At 53.9% G+C, this 12,996-nt stretch overlaps 1 protein-coding gene across 1 annotated transcript; it reads right to left on the reverse strand.

Annotated features, from left to right (window-relative positions):
- Window positions 1-702: 702 nt before the first annotated feature.
- LOC119097301 (synaptic functional regulator FMR1) lies at window positions 703-12,001 on the reverse strand. The gene is made up of 11 exons (XM_037220348.1): window positions 11,939-12,001; window positions 8,521-8,573; window positions 6,073-6,226; window positions 5,454-5,620; window positions 4,869-4,962; window positions 4,303-4,445; window positions 3,040-3,190; window positions 2,592-2,729; window positions 1,796-2,214; window positions 1,315-1,447; window positions 703-717 (listed from the first exon to the last, which is right to left on the reverse strand). The coding sequence occupies exons 1-11, from the start codon at window positions 11,987-11,989 to the stop codon at window positions 703-705; spliced, it is 1,518 nt and encodes a 505-aa protein (XP_037076243.1). The 5' UTR covers window positions 11,990-12,001.
- Window positions 12,002-12,996: the final 995 nt, after the last annotated feature.

Raw genomic sequence — 12,996 nt, forward strand, 5'->3', positions numbered from 1 at the left:
AAACACAGATCTCGCATTCGCCCCGATCGTTTCAAACTCCATGCAAAAAGCACCAGGCGTTCATTGATACATCAGATGCCCTTCATGGGCAGCGGATTCATTGGCGGTTGATCATACTTAGCCACCAAAACCACGCGTCCCAAGCGCTCGAACTTCTTCCACCGTTGCCCGTTCCAAACGCCCGCACCACGATCTTAAACCACACTGTATATTGCAACGATCTTTATTAGAAAATCGAATCACACGGAAGTCGAACGCTAACGCTAGTGGACGTGCCGGCTCGGCAGTCCAGCCGGCCGCTCGGTGGCCGCGGCGGCCGGCGGTCGGTCACAGGGGCGGCGCGCGGCGCGGTGGCCGGCGTGCGCGCCGCCCTCCGGGGGCCCGCGGACGCGCGCGAGCGTCAGCCGCGGGCGAGACGAGCCTCGAGGCGTGGGCGGCGGAGCGAGGAACAACGCACGTGCTGTATTATGGCGGATACGGTGAGGCGCCGGCGGCGGTGGCGGGCCGGCGCCCTGGTGGCGATGACGGCCGGAGTCTCTGCGACACGCTCGGTCGCCTGCACGGCCGAGCGGGAGGGCGGCCGACGGGCGGACCCGCCGGTCCAACGGGGTAAAAGCCAAGCAGCTGTCCGCTACAGCAACAATAGAGAAAGAAGGAACGACGCATTGGATACTTGGATTATTTACAACCCAGTCGCCGGGCTCACGGCGGTGGTTTCTGTTGCCAGATGCCGGTGGTTGAGAGAAATCACTTGAAGCGTGTTTGAAATCCCCGGGGGTGGTGCGAGCACAATGCCCGGCGAGACAAACGAAATAGCCTACAGCCGTAGGGTTAGTAACTACCCAACCGATGACGCCAAAGAAGGGGGATTATCTGTCTTCTGCAAGCATCTCGGCTAGCACTCACACGATATCGAATAATGCAACCGGGGGGCACGGTGCGGCGGTGGTCCGACGCCCGTTCGCGAGCGCAGCGGGCCGGCGTCGGTGGCGCCACCGGCCCGCCGGCTCTGCGGGATGGGACGCAGCGCCGCGCCCGTGCCGTCCGGTGTCCAGTGTAGCATAATATACGTAAGCGGCGGTGCGCCGGCGGCGGCGGCGACGCCGGCCCGGTCCAGTCCAGTCCGGTGGGGGTCGCGCCAGGTCCGGTGGTCGACCCGGCTCGGTGCGGACGGAGGCAGGCGTGGAGGCGCGGCGGGTTCGTCTACTTGCGGCCGCGGCGCCGCTGGCCGCGCGCGCCGCCGCCGCGGCCGCGCGGCGCGCCCTCCTCCGGCTCGCCGCCGCTGCCGGCCGCCTCGTCCGCCTCCCAGCCGGCGGCGCGCGGCGCGTCCTCCCACTCGGCGCCGCCCGAGGCCGGCTGGCCGGCCGGACCATCGTCCCAGTCAGCGGCGACGGCGGCGGCGGCGGCCGGCTCGCCCGCGCCGCCCCCGTTCGAGTGGCCGTTGTACCTGCCGGGTGGAGCGACGGTGACGGCGCGACCCGGCGACCACGATCCACAGCTCCAACCGAGGGCTGAATTTTGAGCTGGCAGGCAAATTGCTACCAACACGTGATCAACGATTGCTGCGACACTGAAGGAACTGATCTGTGAACTGTCATAATGAATTATGATAAACTGATGAATGACCACTGATGATGAACTGCAAAGCGCACTGAGATCATTTCAGCGACAGACTTTAAAGAAAACCAGCCATTGAACGAAACAATGTTGAGGTGTTACTTGCAACACATACACCTTTCACTAAGTGCGACCTCCACCAAATCGTCGCTCGGCGCCCTGTCCGACGGCGCCTCACCTGTCGCTCTTGTGATTCCTGTTGTCGCGCTGCTCCCGGTGGTCGCGGTGGTCTCGGTTGTCACGGTTGTCACGGTTGTCGCGGCCGCCGCGGCCGCGCCCCCGGCCGCGATAGGGACCACCGCGGCCCCGGCCGCCGCCGCTGCCCTCCGTGTCGACGCTGTAAGAGCGCTCCGAGCGCGAGCGTGGCGGGTAGGGCGCGCCGCCGGCCGGCCCGTTCATTGTGCGCAGCTGCTGCTCAATGTCCAGCTTCTCCTGGCGCAGCTGCTCCACCTCGTGCAGGTGCGCCAGGTGGTACTCGAGCAGCACGCGCGCCATCTCGATGGCGTCCATGGTGCCGACGAAGACGAACGGCACCAGACCCTCCTCGCGCGGCGTGGTCGGGTTGGGCTCGTTCTCACCCTCGATCTTGACTCGCACCTGGTAGTGGAGAGAGGGGGACGCTCTAACGGTGGACGTCTCCCGCGTGCGGCAGGGCACGACGATGGGAGGAGCGGGGGCCCGCGACAGACCGACTCGAATATTGCTGAGTCAATGACACAAGTCTGGATGTAAATCAGTCGTTTCTAGACAGGTGGTGTCAGCGTCAGTCCAGGAGCCAGGGCGCTCATGATACCAACGACTAAGGAAGGAATACGGCACCAGTAGGATGCTACCATCTGGCACGACCATCCAACACGCCAGCTGACGAAACCCAGCGCATAACCATAACCAGTGAACGGGGTGCAAGCGTCAGCATGTGTCAGGCGCATGACATCAGAGCCATCGCTGCAGGATCGCCCCCAGGCGCTACTCACCACGCCACTCTTGTCAACAATCTCCTGAATCATCCGGCCGTTCTTGCCGATCACTTTTCCCACAAGCTGTCGGGGAACCTGAATGGATACCTCGCTGTACTCCAGCAAACTACGCGCCTTCTTCACAGCACTCTCAGTCTGCCGGATGAGAAAACTGGTAAGTGGAGCACGTGCCTGACCGGGAAGATGACCGAGCAAACTCGATAACCATCCAGTAACCAAGCAATTCCTCGGTTAAACGTTGGCCCGTTCCGTCTTATGGTTGCCTATCCTGCACGACTCATGACACACAAGTTAAGGACAACATTAGAAGACGTTTTAGCCATGGCGCCCCTAAGCGCAGCAATCCGCCATTTGCCACACTGGATTGTAGCATGCGACGAGGAACACACGCAAACAAGAGCACATAATACGCTCATGCCACAAACTGACAATGACAAAGTCTTACCTCTCCAATGATCTTGAATGTACAAGTTTTCTCCTCCAGCTCAATGTTGGAGATGCCCTCGATCCTGCGTGCCTGCTGAATGTTGGCGCCGTGGGCTCCGATTGCTAGCCCCATAAGGTCCTCCACCACAGAGAACTCCTCCGTATAACTGCTGACACAGAACACACGCACGCCGTGATTCTGGACCTCTGCCACGGATAACTCCTCCCAATAACCGCCGACAGGGACCACGCACACAGTCAGTCTGGCCTTTAGGTTCAGCATGGTCTACAATAAGCCCTAACACGACATCGTCGTCGTGAAAATAGTTAACCATCCGCCTAGGCGAGATGGAAGATAACAGACCAAAATTCTCGACTTGTAACCCCAAAACACGGAATCATCCAAAGATAGTCATCCGCCAATACAATGCACCCATTCAAAACCGTACACAAACACACTGCACGTCTAAGAAGACCATCACCATCGTCGAATGACGTTCCTCTGAAGTTACATACCCTCTGAACCCCTGCCGCTTGAGACGCACGCCATATCTCCCATGCTAGATCACCCATGCGTCGGATCCACCAAGCATCTCAACTTGCTATTCCTGGGATGCGAGGAGATCAGGTGAGGATGCCACCCTGCTGGGGGGAGTGGGGGGCTGATGACACTAGGACGGGTCCAGGCAGAAATCCCTCGGGGTTCTCAGACCAAGGCGGCCGAACCCAGGCGTGCCATGGGCTGAGCAAGCCGGAGGAGAACAGGGTGGCCGGGGGAGTCCAGAGAAGTCCAGCAAAGACCGGGACGGTGGGGCCAGCGCGGCGGGAAGGCCAGGGCGGTTGGGTCAGGGCGGTGGGGAGGCCACGGTGGCGGAGCGGCCAGGGTGGCGGGGAGGTCAGGGCGGCGGAGAGGCTAGACGGGAGCGGCAGTGACAGGACTAGTGTAGACTGGGGAGACCATGGACGCCAGCGAGGACCAGGGGTGGGGAGACCGGGGCACACCGGACAGGCCCGTAAGATCAGACAGATGGGAAACCGTGGTCGGGGTGGGGGTTGGCGTGAGAGTGGGGGTGGGAGTGGGAGTGGAAGTGGCGGGTGGGCGTGACGGGTAGGAGTGAGGGGGGGGGGGAGGAGTGGGGCCGGAAGAGTAGGGCTGGAGGTGGTGGTGGAAGTGGCAGTGGCAGTGGCAGTGGCAGTGGCAGTGGCAGTGGCAGTGGCAGTGACAGTGGCAGTGGCAGTGGCAGGGGCCGAGGGGGTGGCGGGTGGGAAGACAGACGCATACCCGGAGCGGGACTGGGCCTTGCTGGACTCGAGGTGGCGGGACGCCTCCTGTGTCCGCGACAGCAGCAGCGCCTTCTGCTTCAGACCGCGGAAGTGCATCTCGGAAAGAATGCCGGCGCGCGTCCTGACCGCCGCCGTCCGCGCCTGAGGTAGGGGCCGGCACGAATCAAGGACCGACGCGGCACGAACGCTCAGGACTGTACAATCCCCAGCCGCTGGGACACGATAACACGCGTCTGGTTTACTCTACGACGTGCGTAAAGGCCGCGGTCATGACGGTGCAGTCTAATACACAACGTCTTGCGGTTGTAAGTCCGATGTGGTACGTCAGGCCGCGAGTCGGCACTCAGATGGCTGTGTTTACCGCCCGTGTAGCCATCAGCATCGCAACGGGAACATGATTACTTCAATGCTCGAGACAAAGGTAGAGAGACCGCAGTTAGTCCTGAGGAGATCACAAAAACAAAATGTTGAGCTGAAATGACCTTATGCATATGTTCCCTTGCTTACATGCTTGCGGACACACGTATGAGAGCAAAGATAAGAGACCCTTCCCGTGTAACGTACCATAAGGAAGATGCTGCCTCTCTCGGGGATGTATTTACAGACAGCGGCCGCACACGCTTTCTGAAATTCCTTATGTGCATTCTGTAGGTGTGCACTGAAATTGCGGGCAAAACGGCCGGTGAAAACCACGTTGACTAATTCAAAACATGCCGCTGTTAAATAAAAATACCGCAGATCAAAATGAAACCCTACATCACAGCCATCGTTAGACATGCTTTCAATGATTGACGTGAGAAAACTGCTCATGAATCAATACAGTCCGTAACATTGACACCGCAGTCGTTCGCCGCGGCTAAGACACTCGGCACAAAGGAACGCGCGGCGTGTCGGGGCCGAACACCAACCTACTGAATGGCTAGTGCGGCCTTAACAATAATATTCCATATTTCATAGTCATATTCCAACCACGAATGCCAGTTACAGCTTATGGCGGCGGCCCTACAGCACGCAAGCCAAAACATCCACGCAGCGAAAAGCCCATCGCACATTTCGTTTGAGCCACTGCTCTCATTGTTAGTACCTGCCGACGACCAACATCAGTAGCACACCAGCTGAGAGGAAGGGGAGATGGGGAAGGCCACTCACTACTCCCGCAGGTCCTCCGGCACGGAGATATCGCAGGAGTAGAAGGTACTGCTGGTGATGGGCGGGTGGGTGTTCTTGGGTCGGATCTCGTCCTGGCCGATGATATCCGTGCGCCGCACCTCCGGGCTGCCGGTGAACTCCACCACGCACCGGTCGCCCTTCACGATCTGGCGGCGGCCGGCGCGTCAGGTGAGGCCGGCGCGGCCGCGTCACGTGAACAGCGCAGCAGCGCAGCTGAAGCCGGCGCGCGGCCTCTGCACACTGCCGTGCCGCTAAACGTCGCACACAGCGTAAACGCACATTTCATGCAAGCCTAAGTGCATGCGTGGATCAATGGAACTGCTAAAAGAATGGTGTATTAAAATCATTGACAAATGATGACACTTTTTCCAAGTGTTATGGGGGGGGGGGGGACGATGAGCGCATAAAGTACATAAACATCGTGAGAGGTTCAAGACCCTCCATTATGCGAAAATTTCTCCTCATGTCACTGGCTACGCGCGAGGGGTAAGAACTGCGACATTCATGCAAGTAAGCCTTGGAAGGCATTGTCCCGGCTCTGAGGGCCTCTGACAGGCCTCGCCCCTACTCAAAAGGCCTCTGGTAGGCCTCGTCGCACCTTGATGACAGCCAGATGCCAGCCGAACGGAGAGTCCTCCTTGAGTCGGGCGAACACCTCCACCTCGTCACCCTCGGCAGGTGGCGGTGACGACTGCTCGGCCGACGGCAGACGCACGTGCTGCAGAGGGGCGTCCATCTCCTGCAGCTGGCCACTGGTGGTGCCGAGAGGTCAGGTCACGTCAGGTCAGGTCACAGTGAGCTACGTCCATCTCCTGCAGCTGGCCACTGGTGGTGCCGAGAGGTCATGTCACGTCAGGTCAGGTCACAGTGAGCTACGTCCATCTCCTGCAGCTGGCCACTGGTGGTGCTGAGAGGTCATGTCACGTCAGGTCAGGTCACAGTGAGCTACGTCCATCTCCTGCAGCTGGCCACTGGTGGTGCCGAGAGGTCAGGTCACGTCAGGTCAGGTCACAGTGAGCTACGTCCATCTCCGGCATCTGGCCACTGGTGGTGCCGAGAGGTGAGGTGAGGTGAGGTGAGGTGAGGTAAGGTGAGGTCAGGTCAGGTCAGGTCACGTCACGTCAGGTCAGGTCACAGTGGGCTACGTCCACCTCCGGCAGCTGGCCACTGGTGGTGCCGAGAGGTCAGATCACGTCAGGTCAGGTCACAGTGAGCTACGTCCACCTCCGGCAGCTGGCCACTGGTGATGCCAAGAGGTCAGGTCAGGTCACAGTGGGCTACGTCCACCTCCGGCAGCTGACCACTGGTGGTGCCAAGAAGTCAAGGTCAGGTCGGGTCACGATGAGATATGTCCACCTCCGACAGCCGGTCACGTGGGTAGAGGTTCGCCGAGACGCGTTCGCGACTGGCAATTGGCCACAACGGCGCGTATAACGCCAGATCAGATCAGCACACAACGACAGGTCTTACTGCGACAGCGGGCCACCTGTGCGGCAGATGTTACGTCAGGCCACAGTGGGTCGTCCTCTAACATACCTGCCGTCCACCGACCAGGTGAACAGACACCGAACACCATGCCACTACCACTCACGACGACTCACTACAACAGCTGGCCGCTGGTCAGGCAGAGCAGGGGGGGGGGGGCAGAGGTCAGGTCAGCGGCTATCTTCGGAAGTTGGTCACCGGTCGGGGGATGACAGGCGCCTCATGACCCGCACTATCAGCACTGATCAGGTCATTGTGAGTGACGGCCGTGCCAGCCCACAAGGAGACAACTGCATCCCACAACCGACTTCCAAGGCAGGCTAACGTACAAACCAGGCGGGGGCGGGGGCTGACAAGAGGCCACCAAAAGTGTTTCCGACCCTAGTTTCTTGGACATTTTGAATGGCAGAGCCTTACAGCTTCGCTCTTTTTCTTACCATCTTTTAAGTAGCAGTCTCAAAGTTCCCACAACATAAAGCTGTCGTTGGATGTTCCACAGCATTTTTGGCAAGCACGTCCAAGAGGTTCGGTGTGTTACCCTACACCGGCCGTCCCAGCAAGATCTATCACCTTATGTCGGGCAGGAAGTCTGCTTATTTAAATATGAGATGTTCACATGACGAATGGCCATAAATATGACGAATCATAGCAGAATGATAAGCAGGCCCAGGGCGCACCATTTCGAGGCAGTGGCATCTGAGTTTTATCATAGTAGAGTGGTGGTTAGAACAGCTTTGGTACAGTTAGGATCGGTACAGTTGCAGAAATGGGTCGCTCACCTTCAGAATATTTATGGTATTAATAAGTTTTGAATATCGGGTGATAGTTAGGCCCTGCCTTCCAAAACCAAGATGATGGATTTGAGAAAAAAATGAAGCATTTCAAAGCAAGCCTCACCTTTAATGTTTTTCCCAAAATGCCGAGCTTCACCTTTAATGTTTTTCCCAAAACACCTCAAAGGTGTGGTTGTCAGAATCATTATTCATTTCTTATTCATTATCAATATAATCCACGTATTACACCCGCAACTATGATGAAATAAAAAAAGACCTGAATTCAATGTTTTTCCCTGTCAGTAGCCAAAATACCAGTTTTGTGTTCTGATTTGAAGATTGGTGAGTTAGACCATGAAAATTTGTTTTGACCACTTGTAGCTAACCCACATTTTGAGATCAGCAACGGCACTGGGGCGGGGGGGGGGATAGCAACATACACAAGGAAAAGAACCACTCACAATTCATGTCCCCAAGATTAGTGCAGGATGGTATCAACCAAATAAGTACTCCTGTCGCTACATATGATAAAAGGACCAGATGCACCGATAGCGATATTCAACCTTCCCTGTTATGTACAACATCTGCACATATGCAACACAACCAGTGTGCTACATGGTCGCATACATTACTGGATCATCCCTCACTCAATCAAAGATGGCATAATTACATCACTTTTGCATGTCACATGACAGTCGTTATAGCTGCATGACGTACCGCACGGCACCTCTCATTAACCACGCTCAACGCGCGCACCGATCGCGAGAACAGAACAAAACCGTACTTACTCATCAAACTTCACCCGCACCGAATCTGGTCTGCAAGCATCGATGACAGATGCCTGTGGCAGGGCAAACAGGCATTAGAGCGCCTACCGCCAGCGGTTCGACCGACAGCAGTTCACTATCGTCGCTGAATCAACAGCGAATGTCGGGGCCGATAGCAAGAGCGCCGGCCGCAACAGCTGATTGGCAATGTGTACGTTGCAGACCATGTTAAAACACGTCATGCGCGGAAAACGGAAGCATGCACAATGAACATACAATGGAAATGCAGATCACACACGGGATACAGCGCGACGCACGTGCAATGGCAATATGGTAATCTATACAAAGGTCTGGCCTCATCTATCCTGAAATAGGCCAACTGCTGCCATTTGTGTTCATGGAAGGCACCAGTTCCCGAATGAACACCGTTTTTTTTTAAATCCCTTTCTATGTGCCCAAGACACTTGCGCATTTTCTCGAAGCTGATATGTCAAATTACATCAAATTCGTGATGGGTCCCAAAATGAAGCCCATCGTGTTTGAATTACATGCACCCCTATCAAAAAACCTTTCACACGCTGGCATGGGCGGATCCAGAGCGCAGCCTTGGGGGGGGGGGGGCAGTTTGGCTTAAGGGAATACAAAAAGGCCCCCTGAAAAGACACATTGGTTTTGCCACAATTTACCCCGAGGGACAATGTAATGTTACAAATCAAACATTGCTAGTACAAGCAATCTGCATGATTTTCTTCCAAGTTCAGAAAAGCGTTGTTTTTTCCCAGCACGGGCCATCTTGGGCGGTGGAGCCATGAACTGGTTGCCCCCCCCCCCTGGATTCGCACTTAAGGACCGGACGAATGCACTCTCCTCTGCAGATGACCCAACAGAGTGCATGTGATTTGGTTCAATGCATTGTTGGTGGAGCAAGTGCTTTTAAGTCTGCTAGCATGCCGGGGTCCTCCCGTCGATCAGGAACCCTCCACAGATTCTTTGCATTTGCCCAAAATGCTCTTTATGCTATAGCCAGGGGCCCCATCTGTCAACCGGCCGGGGTTCTCCCAGTTGCTCCGAGGCCTTTCACATTGATCTCGGTCAACCTTCAGGCACACTCGCGATATGCTAATGTGATTGCCGGGCCCTACACCCTTGTCCGGGGCCCTGAGCTGCTCGGGCCAGTGGTGGCTCCAGAGGGGGGGGGGGCGCAGGCCATGCCCCTGGCTTCAAAGAGGCCCATAACCAGGCGAACGAACACAGTTATGACAAAATTGGACTCTTGGCCTCCAAGCAGCCACTTACAGTCACAAGCAAGGGTGATAAGCCAGTGAGTAGACAAAAATAATTCTTCACTTATTGAGAGGGTGGTGATAAGGGGATGTTTTGTGACTCATGCTGTTGAGGGGCCCCACATTGCTTCCAGGGGTCCTATATGTAAAATTGCTGTGCCACTTTGATTGCTAAGGACCCTTCCATGTTGCCCTTGATCTCTTTGCAATTTCTCAGAGTCCTATGATGCTATTGGGGGCACCATCTGTCATGATATTCAGAGGCACAATGTTGTGTATGGGGCTAGCATTCATTTAAAGAAGCATTAATGCATGTAGCATAGTTGACAAAGGGTACACGATATGCCCTGTGCACCTCCATATGAAGACACATCAGATTACAGAAAATCATCATAGAGTAGTGCAAGAATCATAGCTGCCTTAAACTACCAAAAAGTTTATCAACAAACTTTTGTCCACAAGCAATGCTCACTGTATGCCCATGCCCTGTCCTTAATGTTGTAAGAGCTGGTAGCTAAAACATGCCATTTGAAAACACAAATATTGGTCTGGCTAATGCCGCTGGCTTCAAATTATCCTAGCAATATATGTTACCTAGTTGTTGTTGGTTATAATATTGATTGATAACAAAAGTAAACACACTTCTGTGCATGTGTGGAAAGTTCTATCCTTTGGGAGAACATGTCCTTCTAAGTATGACTTGTATAGAACATACATACCTGCCCTCTTTCCTCACACTGAATGCCATTTTCAAAGTTTGACTTCTGCAAGCATATGGCCAATAATTATGCCATTTTACTATTGGATATCCCAACCTTAGAAGGACAACACTGACAGAACAAGCAAAGTTAAAATGGCATCCATAAAGAGCCTCATATAATTTACAGATGTGAAACATGGATGGTAAAGAAAGGGGCGATGTTCTCACAGCATGCACATTCTTTATTGTTTCCTGGTACTCTCTAGCAGCTTTTAAGGAATTCTGGGGTCACATGGAAAAGACCAAGTCCCTACAACCTTGAGGCATACAAACCTGCAAATAACTTTAGATGTGCTCTTAGGTAAGCCAGGCAGTTATTTCATATTATGAGGCAAAATGTCAGGGAAGATCATAAATACTAAAATTGCCATGTTAATTAAAACATGAATAAATTGGCACAACATAAAAGGTTAGATCCTTACCAGGAGAAATACCCAGCCATTTCTTTTTGGGCAGCAGCATACATCAGCCAAAAGGTCACCTTCCAATTGTGCTTCAGGTGGACCTCCACCTAAGTATATTTTAATCATTGAATTTGCCTAACAAATGACTGTGATATCATAACCCTATCTGCATTTATATCTTATTATCACATTTTCCTTTGAGGGTCTTAACAAAATTAAGCAGGACTAAGGCAGCAGGCTTCTTTACACCTGAAACTATAATATCTTGTAATTTTGTATAGCATGAGCACTGGCAAGAGAGCTGGAAAGCTATGCTATTGAAACTAATTGAAAACCAGATGAAGCATGGCCACAATGAGCCACAGGTGCCCTTCTAATTTGCACTATTACACCTGAGTATAAGAGATCTGGTAAGTGTAATTATCCAGTTATCTGATGCTCAGGTTGTGAAATGTCCTTTTTTGGATGTATCCATAGAATTGGTGATAAAAAGATAAACACCAACGACCATCTTTTGGAAAGTGCCATGAACGTTCATACAGATACTAAAATGCAAATTTCATAAGGATGTCATGCTTGTACTGCACAGGACACAACTAAAAATTAGGAACGGATTTAGTGACATTTTGAGGTGAATGCCTTCAAAACCCTCATGATTCTTGACCCATTGCATTACAGGCATGGTACCCAAGTTAACAAGCTTCATGCAAGCATGATACAGTTCATGTGGAGACGTAAGGAAAATCAAATGAGCATTGATAGCCTTTGGTAAGCCGTACAGCTTTTATCAAAAAACGCGATACGTGATTCGCATACGCATTTCAAGGCGGTGCCGGGCCATCGGGAGTAAGGCGCACGTGCGTCATCTTTGCCGCAGCACACTGAAAACCGTCTTCCATGCCTTTCTGCGCGTTTTGAAGGCATTTGGACGCTGTGAAAGGTTACACAATTAAACTAATATGTCTGCGCTACAACTTCTGCCTGAAACTCACCTTATAGTATCCACCATCCTCCCTCCGCACCTCCACGGCAAGTGCCTCCATCTTGAGTGACACGCTCGTTCACTCGATTGCTATAAGATGGCTCTGGCATCGGACAGTGCAGTACGGTTAAAAAAGAGAACGTTTTTGATAATTTTCCTAGATTCACCGGGTGCTGCAATCCCATTCCGTCACCAAACGTAGTCCTGAACTGTTAAGTAGCCAGCATTTCATCCAGGTGACAGCCAAATTTGGGCATAAGAATTGGGAACCCCAATTGACCGTCACAAAGGCACGATTAATGAATTCCATTCGTTTTCATCGGCTCGGGATCACATTTTGATGGATCGAGACATGACTGAAGATCCTGTGGGGCTCGGGGGGGGGGGGGGGGGGGGCAACTCCCACCCGACCTCGGACCCCAGAAAAGCAGAAATCTTGGGGTCTGGGGTCAAGGATCTTTTGGTACGGCTCTATTTGCCTCGAACAACTTGATGAAAGTTGTGCGTACTGGTTGAGCAATACTCCAAAAGAGTTTCGGTGGCAGAATAAAAGTTCAGGCAGGAAAAATTGCTCCATTTAGATGCTCAGTAATTCCCATGGTAATTCTTGGCTCTCTGGCCATTTAGTGCACTCTTTCTGGCCACCAAGAGCACAATATTCTCAGGGTCTTGGGTGCTCAGGACCCCTCTGGCCGCTCATGGACCACTTTAGCTGCTCAGGGGTTTTCGGGCCACTGGAGGGCCAAGCGGGCTATTGAGACGCCCTAGCCAGAGGCGTTCCCCTCTAACTGCTCAGGAGCTTTACTGGCTACCAAGGATCCCTCTGGTGATCAAGGGCACAACCTGATTATTCAAGGGTCTTTCTTGCCACCAATGCCACCTCAATATCTTGTCTGCATGTCGAGGGCCTACTGGCCTCTCAGCGGCCCATCTGGTCGCCAGAGTCGCTTAGCTGTATCCTTACGACCATCTGGGTATCGGGCACCGGGTACTGATGCTGGTTTCACTGGGGCTTTTGACAGCTCAAAGGCCCTCCTACCGCACAGTGGCGCAGGCAGGGGGTACAGT

Source organism: Pollicipes pollicipes, unplaced genomic scaffold (assembly GCF_011947565.3).
Source record: "Pollicipes pollicipes isolate AB1234 unplaced genomic scaffold, Ppol_2.1 Scaffold_4295;HRSCAF=5057_pilon_pilon_pilon, whole genome shotgun sequence".
Classification (NCBI taxonomy): Eukaryota; Metazoa; Arthropoda; class Thecostraca; order Pollicipedomorpha; family Pollicipedidae; genus Pollicipes; species Pollicipes pollicipes.

Bases quoted from the DNA above. Each gene is read 5' to 3' on its own strand.
- LOC119097301 (XM_037220348.1), bottom strand. From the start codon at position 11,989: ATGGAGGCACTTGCCGTGGAGGTGCGGAGGGAGGATGGTGGATACTAT. The intron at 3,191-4,302 runs GTATGCGTCTGT...GTTCTGTGTCAG, and splicing joins AAGGCCCAGTCCCGCTCCGG to CAGTTATACGGAGGAGTTCT. The intron at 2,730-3,039 runs GTAAGACTTTGT...CTCATCCGGCAG, and splicing joins CATTCAAGATCATTGGAGAG to ACTGAGAGTGCTGTGAAGAA.